Source organism: Euprymna scolopes, chromosome 2, assembly GCF_053919585.1.
Source record: "Euprymna scolopes isolate OS-2025 chromosome 2, ASM5391958v1, whole genome shotgun sequence".
Taxonomy (NCBI): Eukaryota; Metazoa; Mollusca; class Cephalopoda; order Sepiida; family Sepiolidae; genus Euprymna; species Euprymna scolopes.
This window is the reverse complement of record NC_136483.1, coordinates 25284378-25305803: the sequence shown is the minus strand read 5'-3', so window position 1 is coordinate 25305803 and position 21426 is coordinate 25284378. Positions and strand designations below refer to the sequence as shown.

Sequence of the window (21426 nt, the reverse complement as noted above, 5' to 3'; positions counted from 1 at the left end):
CGCTGTAGTGATAGGAGAAAGACCCCATTGTACCATTAAACAACTCATTAAAGGCATGGAAATATTACTATCAATGCACTAAAAAGACGAAACAAAAATTACCATAAAAATGTTCCACAAAAGATATATCAGATCGAATAAATATTATACAATCATCTGTAAATTATCATAAAAGTAGATTTACAATTATCATTTCTAAATCTAAGAATAATCTCTAGCGATTTGAAGTGCCTATTTATAAAATATTTATTACAAATTGATATTATTTGTTGGATCAGAAATAAATAAATAAATATATATATATATATATATATATATATTTAAAGTGATGGTTGTGTAGTTCCAACGAGAGAAAAAATGTATATTTAAAAGAGTGTAGCCATCAACAATTGTGGGTTTTTTTTTTAAAGGTTTTCATCATATTTTTATTTTAAAATATTTTTATAACGCGTTTCGAGCTTAGGGTGTGCTCTCTTCAGATATTTTCGTAAAAAGTTTTTCTTTAAAATGGGAGTTTGTGGATATGCCTCCGCTGATATTAAATATGTTTTTCATAGTGGTGCGATGCGTGTGTTCAGTGTTTAGAAATAATTGTTAGCGGTGGATGTATGCGAGTACGTGTGTGAGTGTGTAGGTGGGTATGTATATGTGTATATATGTATGCTCCTACATATATTTCTATGTATGTACGTGTGTGTATGTGTGTGTGCATGTGTACGTGTACATGAATATATATGTATGCGTATGGGATTGTGTGTGAGTGTATGCTATACATGGGGAAAGAAAGTCTTTAAAAAAGAACCCTAAAGAAGCCATAAAAACCTTCACCATATGGACTAAAAAACACTCTTTGAAACTAACTTTGACCGGTCACAGTGAAACACTTACAGTTGGAGACAGAACGTCTAAACACTGAACACACGCATCGCACCACTATGAAAAACATATTTAATATCAGCGGAGGCATATCCACAAACTCCCATTTTAAAGAAAAACTTTTTACGAAAATATCTGAAGAGAGCACACCCTAAGCTCGAAACGCGTTATAAAAATATTTTAAAATAAAAATATGATGAAAACCTTTAAAAAAAAAACACAATTGTTGATGGCTACACTCTTTTAAATATATATATATATATATATATATATATATATATATATAGAGAGAGAGAGAGAGAGAGAGAGAGAGAGACTGCTGATCAAAATTTAAGATCAGTTAGAGATTAGCAATCACTGTGTAAATTTTTTTTTATAGATTTTTAAGTGGTATTACATTTTTGATCAGCAGTGTATACACACATTATATATATATATATATATATATATATATATATATATATATATATAACGTCACAGAGGTTTACACACGCGTAACATGTAAACATTGTAGCAGAGTACATCGCAAGGGACATAGGTCAAGTAATAAATCGACTCGTTCTTTTTTAAAAACAAACGACATTTATTTACAGGTACTTCCTCGAATAAAACGAGATCGTACTCATTCTCTCTGGCCTTTGTTTTCTCGAACTTCATTGTCGGTCTGTGAACACGTTTTGTGATAGTCATTTTATTTATCCTTAAGATGACGTCACTTCGCACACGGGTCGACATTTGCATACAGCCGCCATACTATGTTACACACACACACACACGTACATATATATATATATATTTATTTATATATACGCGAAAATGTGTGTTCGTATGTATGTATGTGTGTTAGTATGTCTCGCAAAAACTTTCGACACGGGTCACGGATTTTCACAAGATTGGTATCATTTTAAAGTTCCAACCTTCGCCCGACAAATATCGAAAAATTGGCCAAAAACATTCATTTCTTCACCCTAAAATAATCAGTTTTCTACAGGGAGAGGTCAGCAAAAACCGTCCTCTCATGACAAGTTAGGTTCTACGCATGCGCAAATGACGTCGGAACATGATTTAGTTTAAATATTTAAAACAAAACGACCTAATTTCGTCGACGTCGTCTTAGCTCAGTTGCGTAGATGGCTGGGTTCTTATCCAAAGGTTTTGGGTTCGAATCGTGGTGTGAGGTGTTTTTTTTTGTTTTTTTTCGATTTTTTAAATTTTAATATTGAAACAGGGTTATTTAAGCCATTTTCCACGTTCTATGTTTTCTTTTTTTGGTTTTTATTTTTCAGATTTTTTAAAGAGGTTTTAATGTTCATTTTTCTGTTTTATTTTTCCATCACATTCGCGTTTTCTTTTTTTGTTTTACCGATTTTTACATTTAACATCGTTCGTTTGCCTTACGTTAGATTTTTTGTGTTTTCTTTCGATTTTTTTAAATTTTAACATTTATTATTTTTAAATATTTACTTCGCTTATTCTTATGTTTTGATTAACACCGCCCGCCCGAGTACACACACACACCTCTAAACACCCGGGCAACGTCGGGTACCCCTCGCTAGTATATATATAATTACATTTTCACCCCAAACAAGGCACATTGGGCTACTATCATGGATATAAGCTTCTGGGATACTATGTAGGGAGTTGGGCAGCAAGATGTCAGTTCACGTAACACTTGAACTTCTGCATGTCATTACAGTTGGGGAAGCAGGGACCCGGGATGGAATTCCAAAGTCTAGCGGTTCTGGGGAAGAAACTACTGGAGAAGAAAGAACTCTTACATCTAGGGATCTCTACTGTGTAGGGGTGGGATTCTGCTGCTTGTCGGGTTTATCGAAGGTATTTATGTAGTGGGGCTACAAGTGCTTGCAGTTCTTCAGAGCATTCATCATTAAAATACTTGTAGAGCAGGCAAAGAGATGCAACATTTCGTCGATGGGACAGAGGCTGACGCTTAGATGACAGTTCAGGACCTATCAAGTTGAAAACTCTCTTATAGACCTTGTCTAGGAGCGAGAGACTAGTAGCAGATGCACCAGCCCAAATATGACAACAGTACTCCATACATTGGGGAATGGTGTCATATAGAGATACAGGATACTTTCGGGTGTAGTAGTTTTTTAGCACGGTAGAGAGAGCCTACCTTCCTCGCAGCGGTCCTGGCAATGCTCTCAATGTAATTGTTCCAACGGTATTTTTTTAAGTTAAATTCCAGATTTTTGAATACACATGTTCTTATTATTTTCTTATAAGAGTAAATGTTACAGATCTGTTTCGTTAGCAATCTTCAATAAGCAATCAAAAATATGTTATCACTGTATTTTTTTTTAATTGGAGCCAACTATTCAGACAATTCTATGGAAAAAAAACATATTCAAACACAATCTTTACATGTCACAATCAATCAAATATTCCCGTTGTTAGTCAGGTCTCCATCCTTTATCTTTATATATATATATATATATATATATATATATATATATATATATATATATATATATATATAGTAATTTATAAATATATATGGCGATTAAGCTACACTGAATATTCCGCGTTTTATCCACTCTAGGATTCTTCAGGCTTATGCGCGAATTTTGTGGTTGTCTGTCGTTTTTATTTACACACCTTCTATTGAGATTTTAGTTAGTCAATCAGCTTTCTAGTATCCACCTCACCCTTCCTATCAGCCAATGGACATGCACTAACAGGACAAAGGCCCATTTGACCTCTGGTTGACCTGATTCTTTGTGTGCGTTCTATTTAGCCTGGATATCTAGTTGCTTGACCTGTTTATATCTAGGTTAGGTTTTTATGTTAGTTTATATATATATATATATATATATATATATATAGATAGATAGATAGATAGATAGATAGATAGATAGACAGATAGATAGATAAATAGATAGATAGATGGATTAGATTATGTAGATTATACCTTCATGGAAAATTTGCTATCCTGTACTTTAAAGAACCCCAGAATCTATTAAAGTGTACAAACTAACTTTAAAACTAACAAAAACAATAGAAAATAAACAAAAAAATAAATAAAATAAATAAACATGCATATACATAAACTATCATACATATATATGTATGCATATATGTATATATATACACATATATATATATATATATATATGTAAACTAACATAAAAAATAACCTAGATTTAAAGCAGGTCAAGACACTAGATATCCAGGCTAAATAGAACACACACAAAGAATCAGGTCAACCAGAGGTCAAATGGGCTTTTGTCCTGTAAGTGCATGGTTATTGGCTGATAGGAAGGGTGCGGTGGATATTAGAAAGCTGATTGGCTAATTAAATCTCAATAGAAGGTGCTTATATAAAAGCGAGAGAAAACCACAAAATTCGCGCATAAGCCTGAAGAATCCTACAGTGGATGAAACGCAGAATATTCAGTGTAGCTTAATCGCCATATATAGTTTATAAATTACTAACTAGCTTTACCTACGTATTGAGCACTTTTGAAGTAAATGCTTAAAGTTTACGCATAAATTTATACTTTCGTATATTAATTTTATGTGAGTAAATGAAGTAGTTATATATATATGTGTGTGTGTGTATGTGTATTTACTTTAATATATTTCTACTTCCCTGATAACAGACACTTTTTTATGCTCTTTTAAAAAAGGTTCAATTGATGCACTATACAAATAATGTTACGCTCTTATAAAGGAAATATAATAATCTAATGTTAGGGCATTTATTATAAATCAGTTGTAGTGATAATTCTGGATTATGTAGGCGTTCGCGTATGCTGTAACCGACTAAACACCCAAATTGTAAACGTATCGGACTGCCTAGGAGAAGTATCTTTAAGTTGATGTAACTTTGTTTTGAGTTTTAATGTATATAGGTGGCGCTGATGAATGTTCTACTGATACGAGGATAATTAAAAATATATATTCAGAGAACTATATATAAAAATATCAGTATGGACAGAACCAATTGTACACTTGTCTAGTAAATAAACTGAACCTTTTTTGAATAACCATAAAATGAGTGTCTAATCATAATGAAGTGGTATATAAAAGTATTTATAGCTCTAGAATTGCATTATCGAGCTATCTAAATGAACTTTGTATTATTAATATTTATATTTGAATATAGTATTTAAACATTTTATGCCAATATATATATATATATATATATATATACATACATACATACACACACATATTATATATATATATATATATATATATATATATATATATATATAGGGGTAACATCACAGATTAGAAATCAAGTAAATTGTCCTATTAAATATTACAGGAAGATACTATTTTCAGGACGATCCAAACCAAACAGGTAAAACTCAATATAAAAAATACAGCAAAATATAAGTGTAATGATTCAAGTTTAAAATATACATAAAAATATATTCAAGTTAAGAATTTATTTTTTAATTAGAAGCTCATATTTGTGGATATCAGACTGGAAAAAGGCTTTTTTCTGAATTTTTACCAATTCAAGACCTCCTGAATTCGGGGATTCTCGTATTCTAAATTTGCATAGATGATTTGATGTATCATGAAGCTCTGGAGATTTGTACATCCGTATACGTATTATCATTATCGGTGTAGATATATGCAATGGAAGTGAATATTGATCTACAATTTGAAGCAATATATCCGCACCTCCAAAGACTCTGGCTTTTTTTATGACTTTTAAGCACCGTTTAAATAACTTTTGAATAACATATTCAATATATATGCTGATAAGCAAAATATATGTTTATTAATAATTAATCATTTTGCTAATTGCATTTCATTTTCTCTGATGATATGAGCCATTATTGAAAATTCATAGATTTAAGAAATAAATATAATTCTTCTCCATATATTCCTTTTTCGAACAATAAATTCTTAACTTAAGTATATTTTTATGCATATTTTAATCTACAGAATTTAACTCTAATCATTGCACTTTATACACACACACAGATATATATATATATATATATATATATATATGTGTGTGTGTGTGTGTGTGTGTGTGTATTGATTTTTAACAGATATGCATTTCATCGAAAATTAGCAATGAAAATAGCTTACCTCCAACACAGAGTCCCTTGTCACATTTAGCTCCGGCTGGACATTTTGAACAAGGGGCACCGGGCGTATATATGTGATTACCAAAATTTCCCCTAAACAGGAACAACAAAATTTACAAAAATATTTTAAAATATAAACGGGACATTTAAATGCGCATGCGTATTACTACTGTAATATATCCATCAAGGACATACATTTATATATGTATATCATATTTTTATATGCATACTGTAAAAACATGATTAATTTATAAAATCAGAAATGCAGTTCATACATACTCATAAACTAAGTAACTGTTAGACCTAACGGGTTAAAATAAGGACTATATTTAGTTTAATTAAGTTTCATGATAATAGGATAAATGAGGTAGACGCTTTTAGTAAAATTTTGAAGAATGTTAATTATAAGTATTACACATTAATCAATAAATATTTGTCAAGTTTCCGTTTTTTTTTGGGTGGGTATGTTTTAAAGAGTTTTAAGCGGAAGCTTAACCCATAAGCTCGTATTTGAAAATATATCAAATTTGCATGATTGTTTTATTTCTTTTTAATGCCTTTTATGTCGAAGCCTTAGATATTATTTATTGTCTCTCGTCAATATTCTGTAGAAAGTACCGAACAAATTTCAAATCTGGATTCTATATATTTTTGCATTATTATATCTCATATCTTATAAGCACATGTTCTATGAGTATAAAAATATTAAATATATCAATTGATATGTTTATTAATAAACAGATCTACCGGACCTATATATATATATAAAAAAAAAACTTTTTTACCGGACCCATTATATAAACAAAGGAAAATTGCTCCAGGAAAATGTTTAATTCGGATCATTACATTGCGATGTGGATTACTCAAAATACAGTTTGGATCATTTTACCACACTGCTTTCAAGGACATTCACTTCGGATTTTACCATGCAATTTGGATGTTAACTTTTACATCCTTTTCTTTAACTTCCCTTACTCTATGACTTTTAATTACTCAATCAATTTTTAATTGTGATTTTCCATGTCTCACTGACTTTAGCAAATAAGGTGTAAACCGTTATAACTATTTGCTAATGTTTTCTCCTCTGAAGAGATGGTGGACATCGAAATCCTATAGGATAAGGAATTAAAATATTTCTAATGTCTTTGTCTTGCATAAAATAATAAAAATCTTTTGATCTGAAACTCAAACATTCCACGTCATAAATTTTTAAATTTGATTTATTTGCTCTATCTTGTATATTGAGCAATTCTTATTTAGAATATTACTGCCAGTAATATCTTGTAAATCTTAAAATCACAGGTTTCCATACCAGCTGATTGTTGGATAGTTTTAATCTGAAGTATATATATATATATATATATATATATATATATATATATATATATATATATATATATATATATATATATATAAAATAAATTTTTTTTAAATTAACTACAAATCGAGAAGGCAAAAAGAAACTCTGCAGCAACAAATAAGCTTAAAACCAACTTAAAATATCCACCTTTTAGGCAACAAAGTATCTCTAATCGTAATTATAATTGTCCCAGGGCATACAATATAACATTTAGTCCATATGCCTCAACTTCTTCTAGTGATCGTCAAGAGCTCATTAATTTCCACCTTTCTAGTTTATCCAATCGAGGAATCGGCTGCAGATTGAAATGTGATGAGAAAACTGTACGAATAACTGTGAAAAAGCGCCAAAAACACGCAGTGATCATGATGCTCCTAGATCTGGTCGTTCTAGAGTTACTTCTTACGAGGTAGACAATGCTATTAAGATCCACAGACCCAGAAACAGATTTGAAACAGCTCCCCAAATCCAACAAAAGTGTAATCTTGTAAAAATGTGCACTCTTTTTACAGTTTAAAAAATATTAAAGGAATTACATTTGTGGGGTTGTTCTGCAAAACGCAAGCCAATGATTTCTGTAAAGAACAGAAAGCACCGTCTGAACTTCCTCTGGTGAGATGCAGATCATGACTTTTCATATTAGTCGAAAGTTATTTTTAGCAATGAAAGCAAGGAACAACAGGAAAATAATTCTTCAAGAAATTAATTAAATAAATTACCCGATGGGATTTAGATCGAAATATAATTGCCTTTCTGTATTTTTATTTTATTGTTATACATCTCTACAACACTTTTATTGTATCTTATTGAAGTCGATGTTAATATATACGAATATTATATTGAATCATATTAATAACAGATACACTTACATCGGGTTGTAAAAACAGACGTAATAGAAAGCATTTTTAATCATTCTTCCAAACGCATTCAAGTAACCACATTTTTCCATTGCACATCCAACTTCGGTGGTATTTGCCCAAACCATCTGAAAACATTAAAAATGACACAAAATTAAGATGACTATTTTATTTTTTTAATTATGCATTATGCTTATTATTCGTTTATAATATAATTAAATACATGAATATACTAGACTTATTTGACGAAAAACAACTCCACGTGTGCTTGTGTGTGTTTTTCGTGACTACTAGAATTGAATTACATCTTTGATTTATTTTAATTGTTTTAATTGTTCCACCAGAATTGCGTGTAATTACTAGGACTGAGACAACAGCAAAAGCAAATGAGAGTTATGGAACTGTTATAAATACCGCTATTGCAAGCTAACTGTTATGAATAATATATTGTCTCTGTTATTATGCACAATTGTCATGATGATTGTATACCTGTTATTACACCCGACAAGTCTTCTAATTTCCATCATTACTAGGGATGTGGCAACAGCATATTCTTTTCATTCTTTTGCCGCTCAAGTATATATCCGACACACTAAGACACAGTCAATCAACCGAGAACCCCATCAGTCTATATAAAAACATATATTAACGAATATATACTCAAGAGTCAAAACAATGGAAAGAATATGCTGTTGTCGTGGCCCCAGTAATGGCGGAAATTAGAACACTTGTTGGGTGCAATAACTGGTATACAATCATCATGTTTATGACAGCTTGCATAGCAGTATTTATAGCGGCTCCATAACTCTCACTTGCTTTTGATGATAGTAACTAAAACAGCTATATGACATCTGTTTATCTTGCAATTGCAAGGACTAGATAAGCATGCTGTGTATTTATTTGCTTCCCCACTGAGTAAATTATGCACAAGGCCGTTTTTTAATGTGGAGAGATTGGGGGAATGGGGACCAACTCCCTGGTGAGTAGGGGAGCTGGATAGTGACAATTGGTATGAAGGGTTTCCCCTACATTAACCAATAACTGATTGCCACAAGGGCAATGGTCTTATATGTGGGGTTTTCCCCACATATGGTCATTGATTGCAATATCTCCCGGAACAGATACTACACTTGGCCTGGGGCTCGGCTGAAACTTGACTAGATAAGCATGCTGCCTCATATCTATAATAGTAAGGGCAGTAACATATTTCATGTTTACATCTTTATGAGGCCAGCCACGATAACAACATTTTTTTATGGAAATTGCTGCAGACAATAAAAAGCTAAATAATCCCAGCTACTTGTTTGCAATAACAGTGACAAAACAAACAATACTTACTTGCGTGTAATGACAGGAAGTATAGCAGCTATTAGATGCCCAACTGAAATCTTTCTTCTCACTAAACCAGGCGTCCATGGCATCCTTGATGCGTTCGTGCAATGTACCTGGGTTACTGTTAAATGCCAAATTTTCACCTCGGCCTTTCATTTGATGCTCGAAGTTGCAACGTTTAGCCCACGCGCCTGCTTCGCTGGCTAGCTGTTTACTCCATTTCTAAAGAGAGAAGTATAGAAATATATAATCATAGGGCGGATGTGTATAAACAAACAAATAAATCAGGAAATAAATGTACGATCATGTTTGTGACGCACTAATAGTAGGGAAATACTGGTCAAGTAATTTTAAAGAGCCAAAAATAGTATTTGATGCCTTTTCGAGAAACACTAAACCTTATAAAATAAAAATCAGGATAAATTGGACCAATCATGTGAAAGAGAGGGCGCCTTAGATGTAGTAGCTAATAAAAAATGGAGCCTTCAGGTTTCCCTTAACTATGCTTGATCACTTTACCTTTTTAATGCTTGATAGAAAGACTGACTGATTACTAGGGCTAGGACAACAGCATAGTCTTTTCATTGTTTTGACTCTCACATGTGTATCCGTTATCTTATATGTTTTTATATAGTGTGATGTAGTTCTCGGTTGATTAACTGCGTCTTACTGTATCGGATATATACCCGAGAGTCAAAACAATGAAAAGAATATGTTGTTGTCATAGCCTTACTGATTACAGTCAAACAACTTCGCGGCTTTTAGCCAATATTCCTCAATGAAATTTCCAAATATTAACTGCAAAGATTAATATGGAGATAGATTTATCTATTTTTAAACGGTGGGAGTTCACCATAGATTTTCCATTGTGGAGTGAAATTTCACAAAAATCTATAATGATAATTCCTTTAAAACATCTAAAATTTCAGTAAAGTGTACACATAATCTAATATACGTAAATATTAACGTTTATGCAGAAAATACAAGTAATGACAGTACATTTCGATTTGTTCATTAAAGGAGGAAAATATCTCCTGCCAAAATTTGGAAAATATGTTGGATACGTTTACTTGTAAGTAGAATTAATCTCGTATTTTATTTGTTCATTATTTAAACAGCTGAAACATTTGAAAGACATATTAAGATCGAAACCTGAATTGCTAAAAAAAAAAAGCACATGCGACTAAATTAAATCACCGTTGAAAGAAATAGCGGTACGTATCCTTTGAATCAGACGTAACTCAGCGTTCGCTCGGCTTTTTCCGGAGCATGATGTTAACGGCCAGATTATGCCGAGCGTTGCTGATGAAATCATAACAACGCTATGTACAAGTAAATAGTAAAATTTTAAATGCAGAAACATCAGCATAAAAAAAGCAAAAACCTACCGTAATTTTTAATTTTTAACTGCGTGAAAAAAGGTGTGTTCTTCTTTGTGTCAAATAAATAATTTTTAAGCATTTTATTTTCAAATAAATAAGTGTTAGCAAATATTTCTTTGATTTTTGTCCAATAAATAATTTTAAGCAAATATCTTTGATGATTTTTTGTCAAGTATTTTTTTTTATTTTGTGAAGGAAAATTGAAACAAACTTTTTGGGGCGGGGTTATGTTTTTGTTTATGAAACAACAAAAGTCGGTGAGTTAGGGTTGAAAAAATATCCAAACATATTTTCATTGTTAAAACAGTAAATCCGACCAAATGAAGTTAACATTGAATAAAAGCTTCCATTTTATATTGTTTAAGAGAACATGTTTCTTATGTTCAATCGAGTTATCGAATAGTGTGATGTAGAACAGACTTTTTCACTGTTGAAAGCATTATTACATTTTTTATTGTTAATTTTTAATTTTCCATCTAATTTAAAATAAAGTAGAACAAGCTCGAATCCAGACCCCAACACATTATTATAAAAGGTATGATACAAATTCACTGCTACTATTTAATTTTACATAACATTGTGCTCGTGAAAGGTTGTTTTTGATCATTGTATGGGGCTTCGGTTTTAATTATATCCCCGTACAGTAAGACGAACACATTGCAATTATAAAATATGTTTGAATCCCTTCAAATTATATATGTGAAAAGCTCAATCAACAAAACAAGAACAAAGAAATATGTTGCTAGACAGAGATAAAAGACTAGAATGGCTTTGCAAACGAAATCTACAGCAAATATAAAATAGTGAAGACCCACTTAAATAGACTTAGGTAAAAAAAAAGTTAGTTTGACGGACGCGTTTACATAATTGAAGGATGTTTAAACAATATAATTTACAACAAAAACGACAAAGACAAAACACAAAGTTTACGTAGCTATCAAATAAGTATATAAGTAAGAGGTGACGCTGTCTAAGTGGCTGACAAACTCGCTGTGCCAGGTTCGAATTCAGTTCGTTCCGCAGAAACACTTTTAATTAGGATATTGGTAATTTTCAAGTGGTCTGTGTTGTAATGCAGAGACTGACAAACTGGTTGTAGCACGTTTCTGAATTTTGGAGATGTGATTGGTTATTCGTATTATTTGGATTCTTTGGACTACTCTTCTCAACATCGTGCGCGAGGACCCGTGGTGCATTGGGTAGAGTACTCGGAAAGTTTCAATTGTAAAAGTGTTATTCTTCTGAAGGTTTAAGATTCAATTCTCACTGTAAGCGACCGACAAATAGAATTGCGAATTACATAGGACGTCTATTCAGTCATGGCTGGCGGAACGAAAGCATGCTACTCTCGTGAATTAAATATAGGGTTTCGTTTGAAATTTTCTCTAGATTCCCGAGTTCAACAGAAAATTCCATAATTCGACAGAAAGATCCCCGAGTTTGAGAATATACTGTTGAAGATGTTTGGAGGTTATATTGACTGAACCGCTGTGAAAATGACGCTCGAAATGAGAACAATAGTCCAAGGAATCCAAATAATATAAATGTACCAGATTCGAATCCAGGTTGTTTAGCAGAAACACTTTTACTTAGGATATTGGTAACCTTAACATAGTCCATGCTGTAATAATGCGACATCTTTTTGAAATAATTCTAACTAGAAAGACATCAGGGAAACCAATGTACACAATGGCAAAATCAATGACTAAATGAATGAGTAAATTAGTTGAAATTAAAATAAAAACTATTTTATTGATATTTGTGTCAGTAGTTAGTGTAAATAATGGCTTACCAGTTCCATCATGTTTGACGCATGCTCGCCTCTTCTTAGTTCATTGTGGTAATCCAGGGCAAATTTTAAATCTTTTCCAACCAGTGGCATCGTAGCTGATTGAATTAATTCCACGGCACAAAACACTAGGCACAAGTAGAAAATCATCTTCAAGCTTTTGGGATTCTAGAAAAAAAATTAAAGAAAAAGAAAAAACTAAATAAGAAAAGTAAATATTTTTATTAATTTGTGATAAGAAATCAATTATTTAAATTTATAAAAATGATTTATAGATTTTTCTGTGGATCATGAAAAATTACTTCGTTTTACTGTTGATTATTCAGTTGTTGCTTTTTTTGTATTTTACATGGATTTATTATATACGTATATTCGTATATTGTATTATATATTATATTATTATTAATATTATTATTATTATTATTATTATTATTATTATTATTATTATTATTATTATTATTGCATTCATATCCGCACTGTATTCGTATTTGTACACACTTTTATTATATATTATATGCGTATATCCGTATATTTTATTATTATTATTATTATTATTATTATTATTATTATTATTATTATTATTATTATTACGTTCGTATTCGTATTATATTCGTATTTTATAAGGTTTTATTATATACTAGCGAGGGTACCCGGCGTTGCCCGAGTGTTTGTTTCCGGGACGAGGGGGGAGTTTTAAAAAATGTTATGGTAGGTAAGTAGGAAGGATCAAACCCGGAGTCATGAGTAAAAGTAGGAAAATAAAGTGTGAAAAAAAAAAACAAAAAAAACATCTGCAACGTTAACAGTTCGGCCACCAAGAAAAGTCCATTCCAGTTGTTTAGGAAAAAAAAACAAAAAAAAAAACGACTACGGTAGGTCGGCGCGAACGTGAAAATATAATGTGAATTGTCCAGCACGCTAACCACTACGCCACAGAGCACTGCAGCTTAGTTTAGTGATTTTAAATAACTTCACATGAAAGAACTACGAAGCCAAACCGGTGTTCTCTTCTCAACTGTTCCTTGTGAACGATCCCCAAACGGTGTTAAGTGGTGGCAGGGGGAGGAGGAATTTATTAGAGAGAAAATATTTTACCACTTCCATTGATCTTAACCGATTTTGGCCATGACTTCTCAGCAGAAAAAGTATAGAAATCTAAGATTATCGAGGAATTTGAGAAATAATAAGCCTATAACACACCTCAGATATTGTTCTGCCGTTTGTGCATATTATATTTGCATGAAATATCTTGATTTTTAATCCTATTAAGGTCAAAATTCCACGGGAAAAAATGAGTTCATTCTATTTATATAGAGAAGAAGAAGAAGAAGAAGAAGAAGAAGAATAGAAGAAGATAGAATAGAAGAAGATAGAAGAAGAAGATCGAAGAGAAGAAGAAGAGAAGAGAAGATAGAAGAAGAAGATAGAAGAAGATAGAAGATAGATAGAAGAAGAGAAGAGAAGAAGATTATATGATTTTTAATAGTTCGAATGCAAAACGCGATAAATCCAATTTGTTTAAATTGAAACCTTAAACAATGAAAAGGGGAATATATTAACTATAGACTTCAACTAAAAGTGTATTTTAATTGAAAGCAAACAAATTATACTAGTATGCTATTATGTGAAAAAATATTAAGGTGTGGGCAAGTGTTCAAATGCAAAAATCGCAGTGGTGATAAATTAATAATTTTTAAAATGGCGTTTATTGCGTTTTGCATTCGAAATTTTCCTTTCCTGCTCTGATATAGAAAGCTATATTTGAATAGTTCGAATGCAAATAACGATAATTACAATGTATTTAAATTGAAACCTTAAAAAATAAAATGATGGATATATTAAATATGGCCTTTGTTATATCTCAGAAGGCAATGGATACCCCTTATAAAAGTGCATGCACGGGTACTCGTGAAGCAAGGTTAGCATTATCACCAATCTTACATCTCCTGAGTCGACACTGCCCGATTCTAGTGGCAAGTAGTAGTCCAGGAAACCGGAAACAATGCCAAGTAGAGAGCAGATAGAGTATCTGGTATACCTAAATGGTTACTCATTTTAGTATTGACCAGGCTCAACGATGCTTAACTTAGGTGACGACGTGAACCGGTGCGTCAGCGTGATTATGCTGTCCAAATATTAAATATAGACTTCGACTAAAAGCTTATTTCAATTGAGAGTAAAAACACACCGTGTCTGTACTATGTAGAACATGGTTTTGAGGTGTGATTATGTGTTGAAATGTAACACTTTTTTGTAGTGATAGTTTCGTAATTTTCAAAATGGCGTTTATAACGTTTTACATTCGAATCCTTTAGTTCTTGCTCCAATATGTAAAACTATATTTTTACTGTATTAAATCTCATTTTCACGCATTTTCCAATTATGAAAAATTATCAATCAATGTACTTCTTTATTTTTATTATTATTATTTTTTTTTTTTTACAGAAACTTACATACCTGCATTTTGTGTATGTGTGCTTGTACCAGTAAACAATTTCAAATCTGTATACAAAAAAAGAAAGAAAACGCAATTAATGCATTCATTGGATTGTTAATTAGATAGTTGCGTATTGGTTTTATTAAAAGTATAATTAGAGGTAACAACATTTTTTTCTAATTTTAGTAAGACGTGGATGAAGAGATTAATTATACACTGCTAAAAAATTTAAGACCACTTCAAAATCTTTAAAAAGAAACCTTTTTCAAGGATAGATTTTAAACTCTTCCGACTGAAGGTTACTAATACTACAATCTAAAAGCTTATGGACGCAAAAAGGTACATTCCAAAAATTTTATTTAAAAATTTCCATTTTAATTAAATTAGGCTTTTAACACATGATCAAAAACTTAAATATAAATCTTTGGAACGTAGCTTTTTTTTTCCATAACCTTTTAGCTTGTAGTATTGGTAACCTTAAGTCAGAAGAGTTTAAAATCTATCCTTAAAAAAGTTTTTTTTTTTAAAGATTTTTAAGCGGTCATAAATTTTTGATCAGCAGTGTATAAATTTTTAAATCAACCACATCTTATCGCATCTCCTTTTCATTGAACTTACTTTAATTTGATGACAATTTGTGTACAGTTTTTTAATATAATTACGTATATGACAGTAATTGTATTTTTATCTTCTGGGTTAAAACATTTCACTTTTTTAAAAAAATGTTTGTCATCTGAAATTTCAATTAATTTTATATAATAATTAAAACATGAATAATAAGTTTCGAAACAATTGTATTCATTTTCTTAGGTATAACCATTTATTTTTAATGTGTTTTTTTAATCTAAAATCCAAACATGTTTGTACATTTAGCAGACTCTTACCATTTATAGTGAACATTTGTAAAATCTACGGGAAATTTTGAAGTGTACAACTCTTCTTTTTTAATACACGGTTTTGCATAACTAACTGCGCATACGAGATGCCTTCAGTAAGTTTTCAGACTTTTGTACAGGTATTTAAAATTGTGATAGACTCTTGAAAAATTAGTATGTTATTGTTATACATTTTATGAGTTGACGGATTATTAATTATTATTTCAGCTTCAAATAAACAGCTGCAGCAGTGATTGAAACACACCCTACTAAAGTCTGATTGTTACGGCTGGTGAATTTAAAAAATAAAATCTGGACGTGAGGACACTTTAGAAGAATAGTATGCAATAAAATTCTGTTTTTAACTTTGGAAAATTCCGCAGAAACGTATAAAATGCTTCAGACTGCTTTTGAACAATTTTGCATGAATCGAGCATCAGTTTTTGAGTGGCATAAGAGATTCAAGGAAGGAAGAAAATCTATTAGGGATAATGAGATGTGTGGGAGCAGTAAGGAAGTCAGAACACCAGAGTTGATTGGCCAAATAACGAATTTCATGAATAAGGACCGCCGTGTGTCTATAAAGACATTAAGTTCACAGTTTGATGTCAGTGTGAGAACTACACTCAATTATTCGCGAGGAACAGAAGATACGATAGATTTGCGCGAAGTTTGTCCCAAGGATGCAGTCCACATCTCCATCCTAGTCACAGATTACTTGACCAAGATAAGCATCAAGATAATTCTTCACCCTTCCTAATGTTCAGACGTTACTCCTTGTGACTTTTGGTTATTCCATAAGCTCAAATAAAACTTTAGAGACAACAGAGGAGATGAAAAGGGCAGTGACGAGGGTCATTGACACGTTCACACAAGAGGATTTCCACGGAGCCTTCCAGAAGTGGTTGGAACTGAACAAGTGCATTCCAGCCTTCGAAGTGGAATAGAATTCATGTGTGTACTATCAATAAAAGTTCTCATACGAAAAACGGTAGGAAACTTATTGTAGGCAATTCGTACAAGTATAAGAGAGGAATAGGATCTTTAATATTTTAATGACTAAATAATTCTATTAAACGCTATTCAGTGGAAATAAATTCAATGTTAGTATTTCTGTATACAAAACGTAGAAAAATAATGGAAAACTTAGATAATTAGCAATAAGGAGGGTCGAACGCAGATAACTATATCTTACAAAAACAGTACCGGATCCAAAACATCTACATAAACAAAATTTTTAATATTTAACAAGTGTACATCGTAGAAAATATGCATAAGTCGCGTAAGAGGACTAGAGTTTTATGTGTGTACTCTCATTAAAATTGCTCATATGAAAAATGTCTGGAAACTTATTGATGGCACTTCGTACTTGGCAAATATTTTTTGCCCTGATGACATCAGTTCAAATGTAAATGAATTAGAACTGTTTGCACATTTATATTAATGAAATCATGTGACCATTAATCTTATGTCTATGTTTATGTCTTACGCTATTATGATTTTGTTTATTCACTAGTTACTGTTGCAGTTTACGGCCAGTGCTTGTGTATATCGGTAGGTTACAATTTCTGCACATGCCTTTACGATTAATGATGAACCTTTCTTTGTGAATGGCCTTTGTGGTCAATTTTTCTTGTCTTGTACATGTTCATGTGTAAATAACAAAAACCCGCCAAAATCTTTTATTTTGTATCCTAATAGACTGAGGCTATTAGTTCAAAAGGAACTAAAGTAGGACTGATATATCTCTATATCAATAAACTGTGCCAACCAATTCTTGCGTGTCTGTCTTTTTTTTACTTGTTTTTATCTTTTTTTACGTAATGTCCACATTAATTTTCTTATCTTTTCGTTATTTAATGTTCACTAAAATGTGGAATGTTCGATCCACCTTTCTTTTGCGAACAAATCCTTTTCCTTACTATTCCAGTAACTTTTTTTTCACATTATCGATTTACGTAATAACTGATTAAAAGAATAAGGTTCAAATAACACATACAGCCACAACCCATTAGGCTATCAGCCGCTTACATCATTCATGCTTTGTATTCTTCATTTCATTTTATTACATTTTCTTTAACATTTACGAATCATATGAGTCAAATAAATCTGATAACAGTATACATAAAGTTAATTGTTTAACTTCTTATTTTTTTCTCTTTTGCATGTGTTTACGCAATATGGCATTGAAACAAAATATTCGTGCTATATAAGATTAAGTGATCGGACACAATACAGACTTTGGCCTCACGAGAGGTTTTAGTCTTTCATCATCATAATCACTTCACATGCCGACCCGCACTCATTATTCATCTTCTTACTCACTTTAACATACTGGACATCTATAACGTAACATCTATAACGTAACATCTATAACTTTTCTAGTTCGCTTCTGATTGGCGATTGCCAAAGTCATTTTACAATTTTAATATTTATATAAAGTGGAGAAATGAATCAAGAGAGCGTTTAGTACATGGAAATACATAGACACGTGCTTAAAATTTGTTCAGATTAGTCACGTAAAATATTGTTGCAAGAAAAAATGAAACTACAGATTAGTAAATTATTTATATGGGATTCAGAAAAGTCATATATATATATATATATATATATATATATATATATATATATATATATATATAGTCATCCACATACAGTACTGTTTCGCAGCTCATCAGTGTATCTAGACAAGCAACTACCTCAAGCCAGGATCGAAAACCGACCGCCCAAATGACAGTCGAAGCTTCTAATTGTTGCGCTATTCGGCTTCTGCTATGCGGACAGTGAATTAACAATGTTTTGACATTGTCGAAATACCTAAGCTCAATTTGTTTACACAAAGAGCATCGCTTCATACGATATATAATTTGTATATCAGTTCCCAATATGCTCAAAGTCATCCACATACAGTACTGTTTCGCTGTTTCACAGCTCATCAGTGTGGCTAGACAAGTAACTACCTCAAGCCAGGATCGGAACCCGACCGCCCAAAAATTCGTATCGAATACGTTTGAAGTCAAATTACAACGCAAAAATTATGAAAATAAGCAAGTATTTATTATTAATATATATTTCTGAGGCTCGCTACCTCGTCAGTAATTTTTTCTCTCCTTTTCCTCGCCATGATACTAAATTGAAAGAAAATTGAATAAAGTGTCCAAGTTATATTCATGTTTAAAACGTTGATTCAAATTTGAATTTTAAAATACGTATCGAATACGTTTGAAGCCAAATTTCAACACAAAAATTATGAAAATGAATAAGTGTTTATTTCTAATAAATATTTCGGAGCATCGCTCCCTCGTCACTATTTTATATTTATTTTTCTTTTTTTCCTCGTCATGATTTTAAATAAAAGGAAAGTTGAATTAAGAGTCCACGTGATATTAACTGCGGTGCTGTTTTGGAAATGCCGGAAGAATACGCTTGGCTGCGTAGTTTGAAAATCAGGGTAGTTTTTTTTTAGTTTTTTTTATCCGTTGACTGAAATTTGAATTTAAAAATAAAATACGTATCAAATACGTTTGAAGCCAAATTACAACGCAAAAATTATGAAAATAAACAAGTGTCTATTTTAATATATACTGACAAGAGAACGATACTCTGAAATATATATTAGAATGAACACTTGTTTATTTTCAAAAGATTTGCGTTGTAATTTGACTTCAAACGTATTCGATAAGTATTTTATTTTATAATTTAAGTTTCACTCGACGCTTCTAACACGGATAAAACATATATCTATCCATCTCTCTCTCTCTCTCTCTCTCTCTATATATATATATATATATATATATATATATATATATATATATATATATATGTATGTATGTATATATATATATATATATATATATATATGACCTTTTACGTGTGTATGTTTACGGAACGATCTTTATAAAACTACTCTGTCAATTTTTGGTTTACAGACTTAAAACTTGATATATGGAATATCCGGACCTGTAGAACGAATTTGATTTGAGTCTAAGCAGGAAAAACAGTCGCTAACGAGGAAAAATTGAAAATTTAAAATCTGATAAGCTGGAGTCGATTTAATATTTATACGTTTAACTGCGTTAATCTTTTAAGTTTAGATGTGCAGATTTCCTTGGGTCAGATCGTAATGAATACCTCTGGCAAGCGAAATGTTTTAGTTTCTGTTCTAGATGAAGCACCCGAGTCATATTTTTTAATTCTTGAAATCGCTACTCTATTTTAGTACTATAATCATCGATGGAGAATTGTCCCTATAAAAATACATATATTAATAATAGATAATAAATATGCATACATTAAAATATCATATCCAAGCATATTTACGGCCGGGTAGTTCCAACTGGCCTGCTAGTACATAATAAAGTGTTGACTAACTGATATGATTATGTTTTATTGGGAAGATGTCAAGTATAAATGACAGACGAGTTTCTCTCACTAAATGTATGCATTTAAAAGACACCTGATATTCCATATACTTTACAAACACGCATCAACTCAACCCATGAATTAATTAAAAAATGTTTTATTTTCAATTCAAAGAACACTCCAACAATGTCATATGAAGAATTATCGATTGACCAAATCTAATAATACGCTTATAAAGAGGAAGACACTCGGAATCAGCGCATCAGTATTGTAGAGAGCTGTGCCATTAATAAGGCTGATCCTAATCTAATTGCTATGTCTTATTAGTATGAATCAAACGCAATTATGTTTCGTACTTTACATTTATCTAATAATGAACATCAGCATTTCAGAGCGACAATTGCTTTAAATAATGATTCTTCATCTCTCTTATGCATTAGGCAAGTTTGATAATACTAAACTTACGTTAATAATTGGAATCTAATAATACTAAACTTACGTTAACAATTGGAATCTAATAATACTAAGCTTACGTTAACAATTGGAATCTAATAATACTAAGCTTACGTTAACAATTGGAATCTAATAATACTAAGCTTACGTTAACAATTGGAATCTAATAATACTAAGCTTACGTTAACAATTGGAATCTAATAATACTAAGCTTACGTTAACAATTGGAATCTAATAATACTAAGCTTACGTTAACAATTGGAAAATAAAAGTAAGCTTACGTTAACAATTGGAAAATAAAAGTAGACATACTCATAGGTGCAAAATAGTTTGGTAAAATAATTCCATTTTCATAAATATTAGTTCATCCCAAAAATTCTACCCAGGTTAGAATTCTCAGAAATTTAGATCACTCAGTACTAAGCTAACGTTGACAATGGAAATACAGATGTAGAATAACTGTTGCCATTTTTTTAATATAAATATTAAATTATCTCAATTTTTTCTGGATTTTTATTCTCTATAATTTATTTATGACTGCGGATATCTAATGAAACTAATATATATATATATATATATATATATATATATATATATATATATACATACATATACATATACACAC

General features: G+C 31.2%; 1 protein-coding gene across 3 annotated transcripts in view; it reads right to left on the bottom strand.

Annotated features, from left to right (window-relative positions):
* Positions 1-21426, bottom strand: part of LOC145289890 (peptidase inhibitor R3HDML-like) — a 54871-nt gene that overhangs the window by 10786 nt on the left and 22659 nt on the right. For 2 of the 3 annotated variants that reach the window (XM_080136447.1, XM_080136446.1), the window contains exons 2-6: positions 15132-15176; positions 12678-12842; positions 9510-9725; positions 8184-8299; positions 5956-6047 (exon numbers count right to left, since the gene is read on the bottom strand). In XM_080136447.1, coding sequence (XP_079992573.1) covers positions 5956-6047; positions 8184-8299; positions 9510-9725; positions 12678-12842; positions 15132-15137 — 595 coding nt within the window. In that variant the 5' untranslated portion in view covers positions 15138-15176. The remainder of the gene's footprint in view (positions 1-5955; positions 6048-8183; positions 8300-9509; positions 9726-12677; positions 12843-15131; positions 15177-21426) is intronic. The other variant, XM_080136448.1, reaches the window with a different exon arrangement.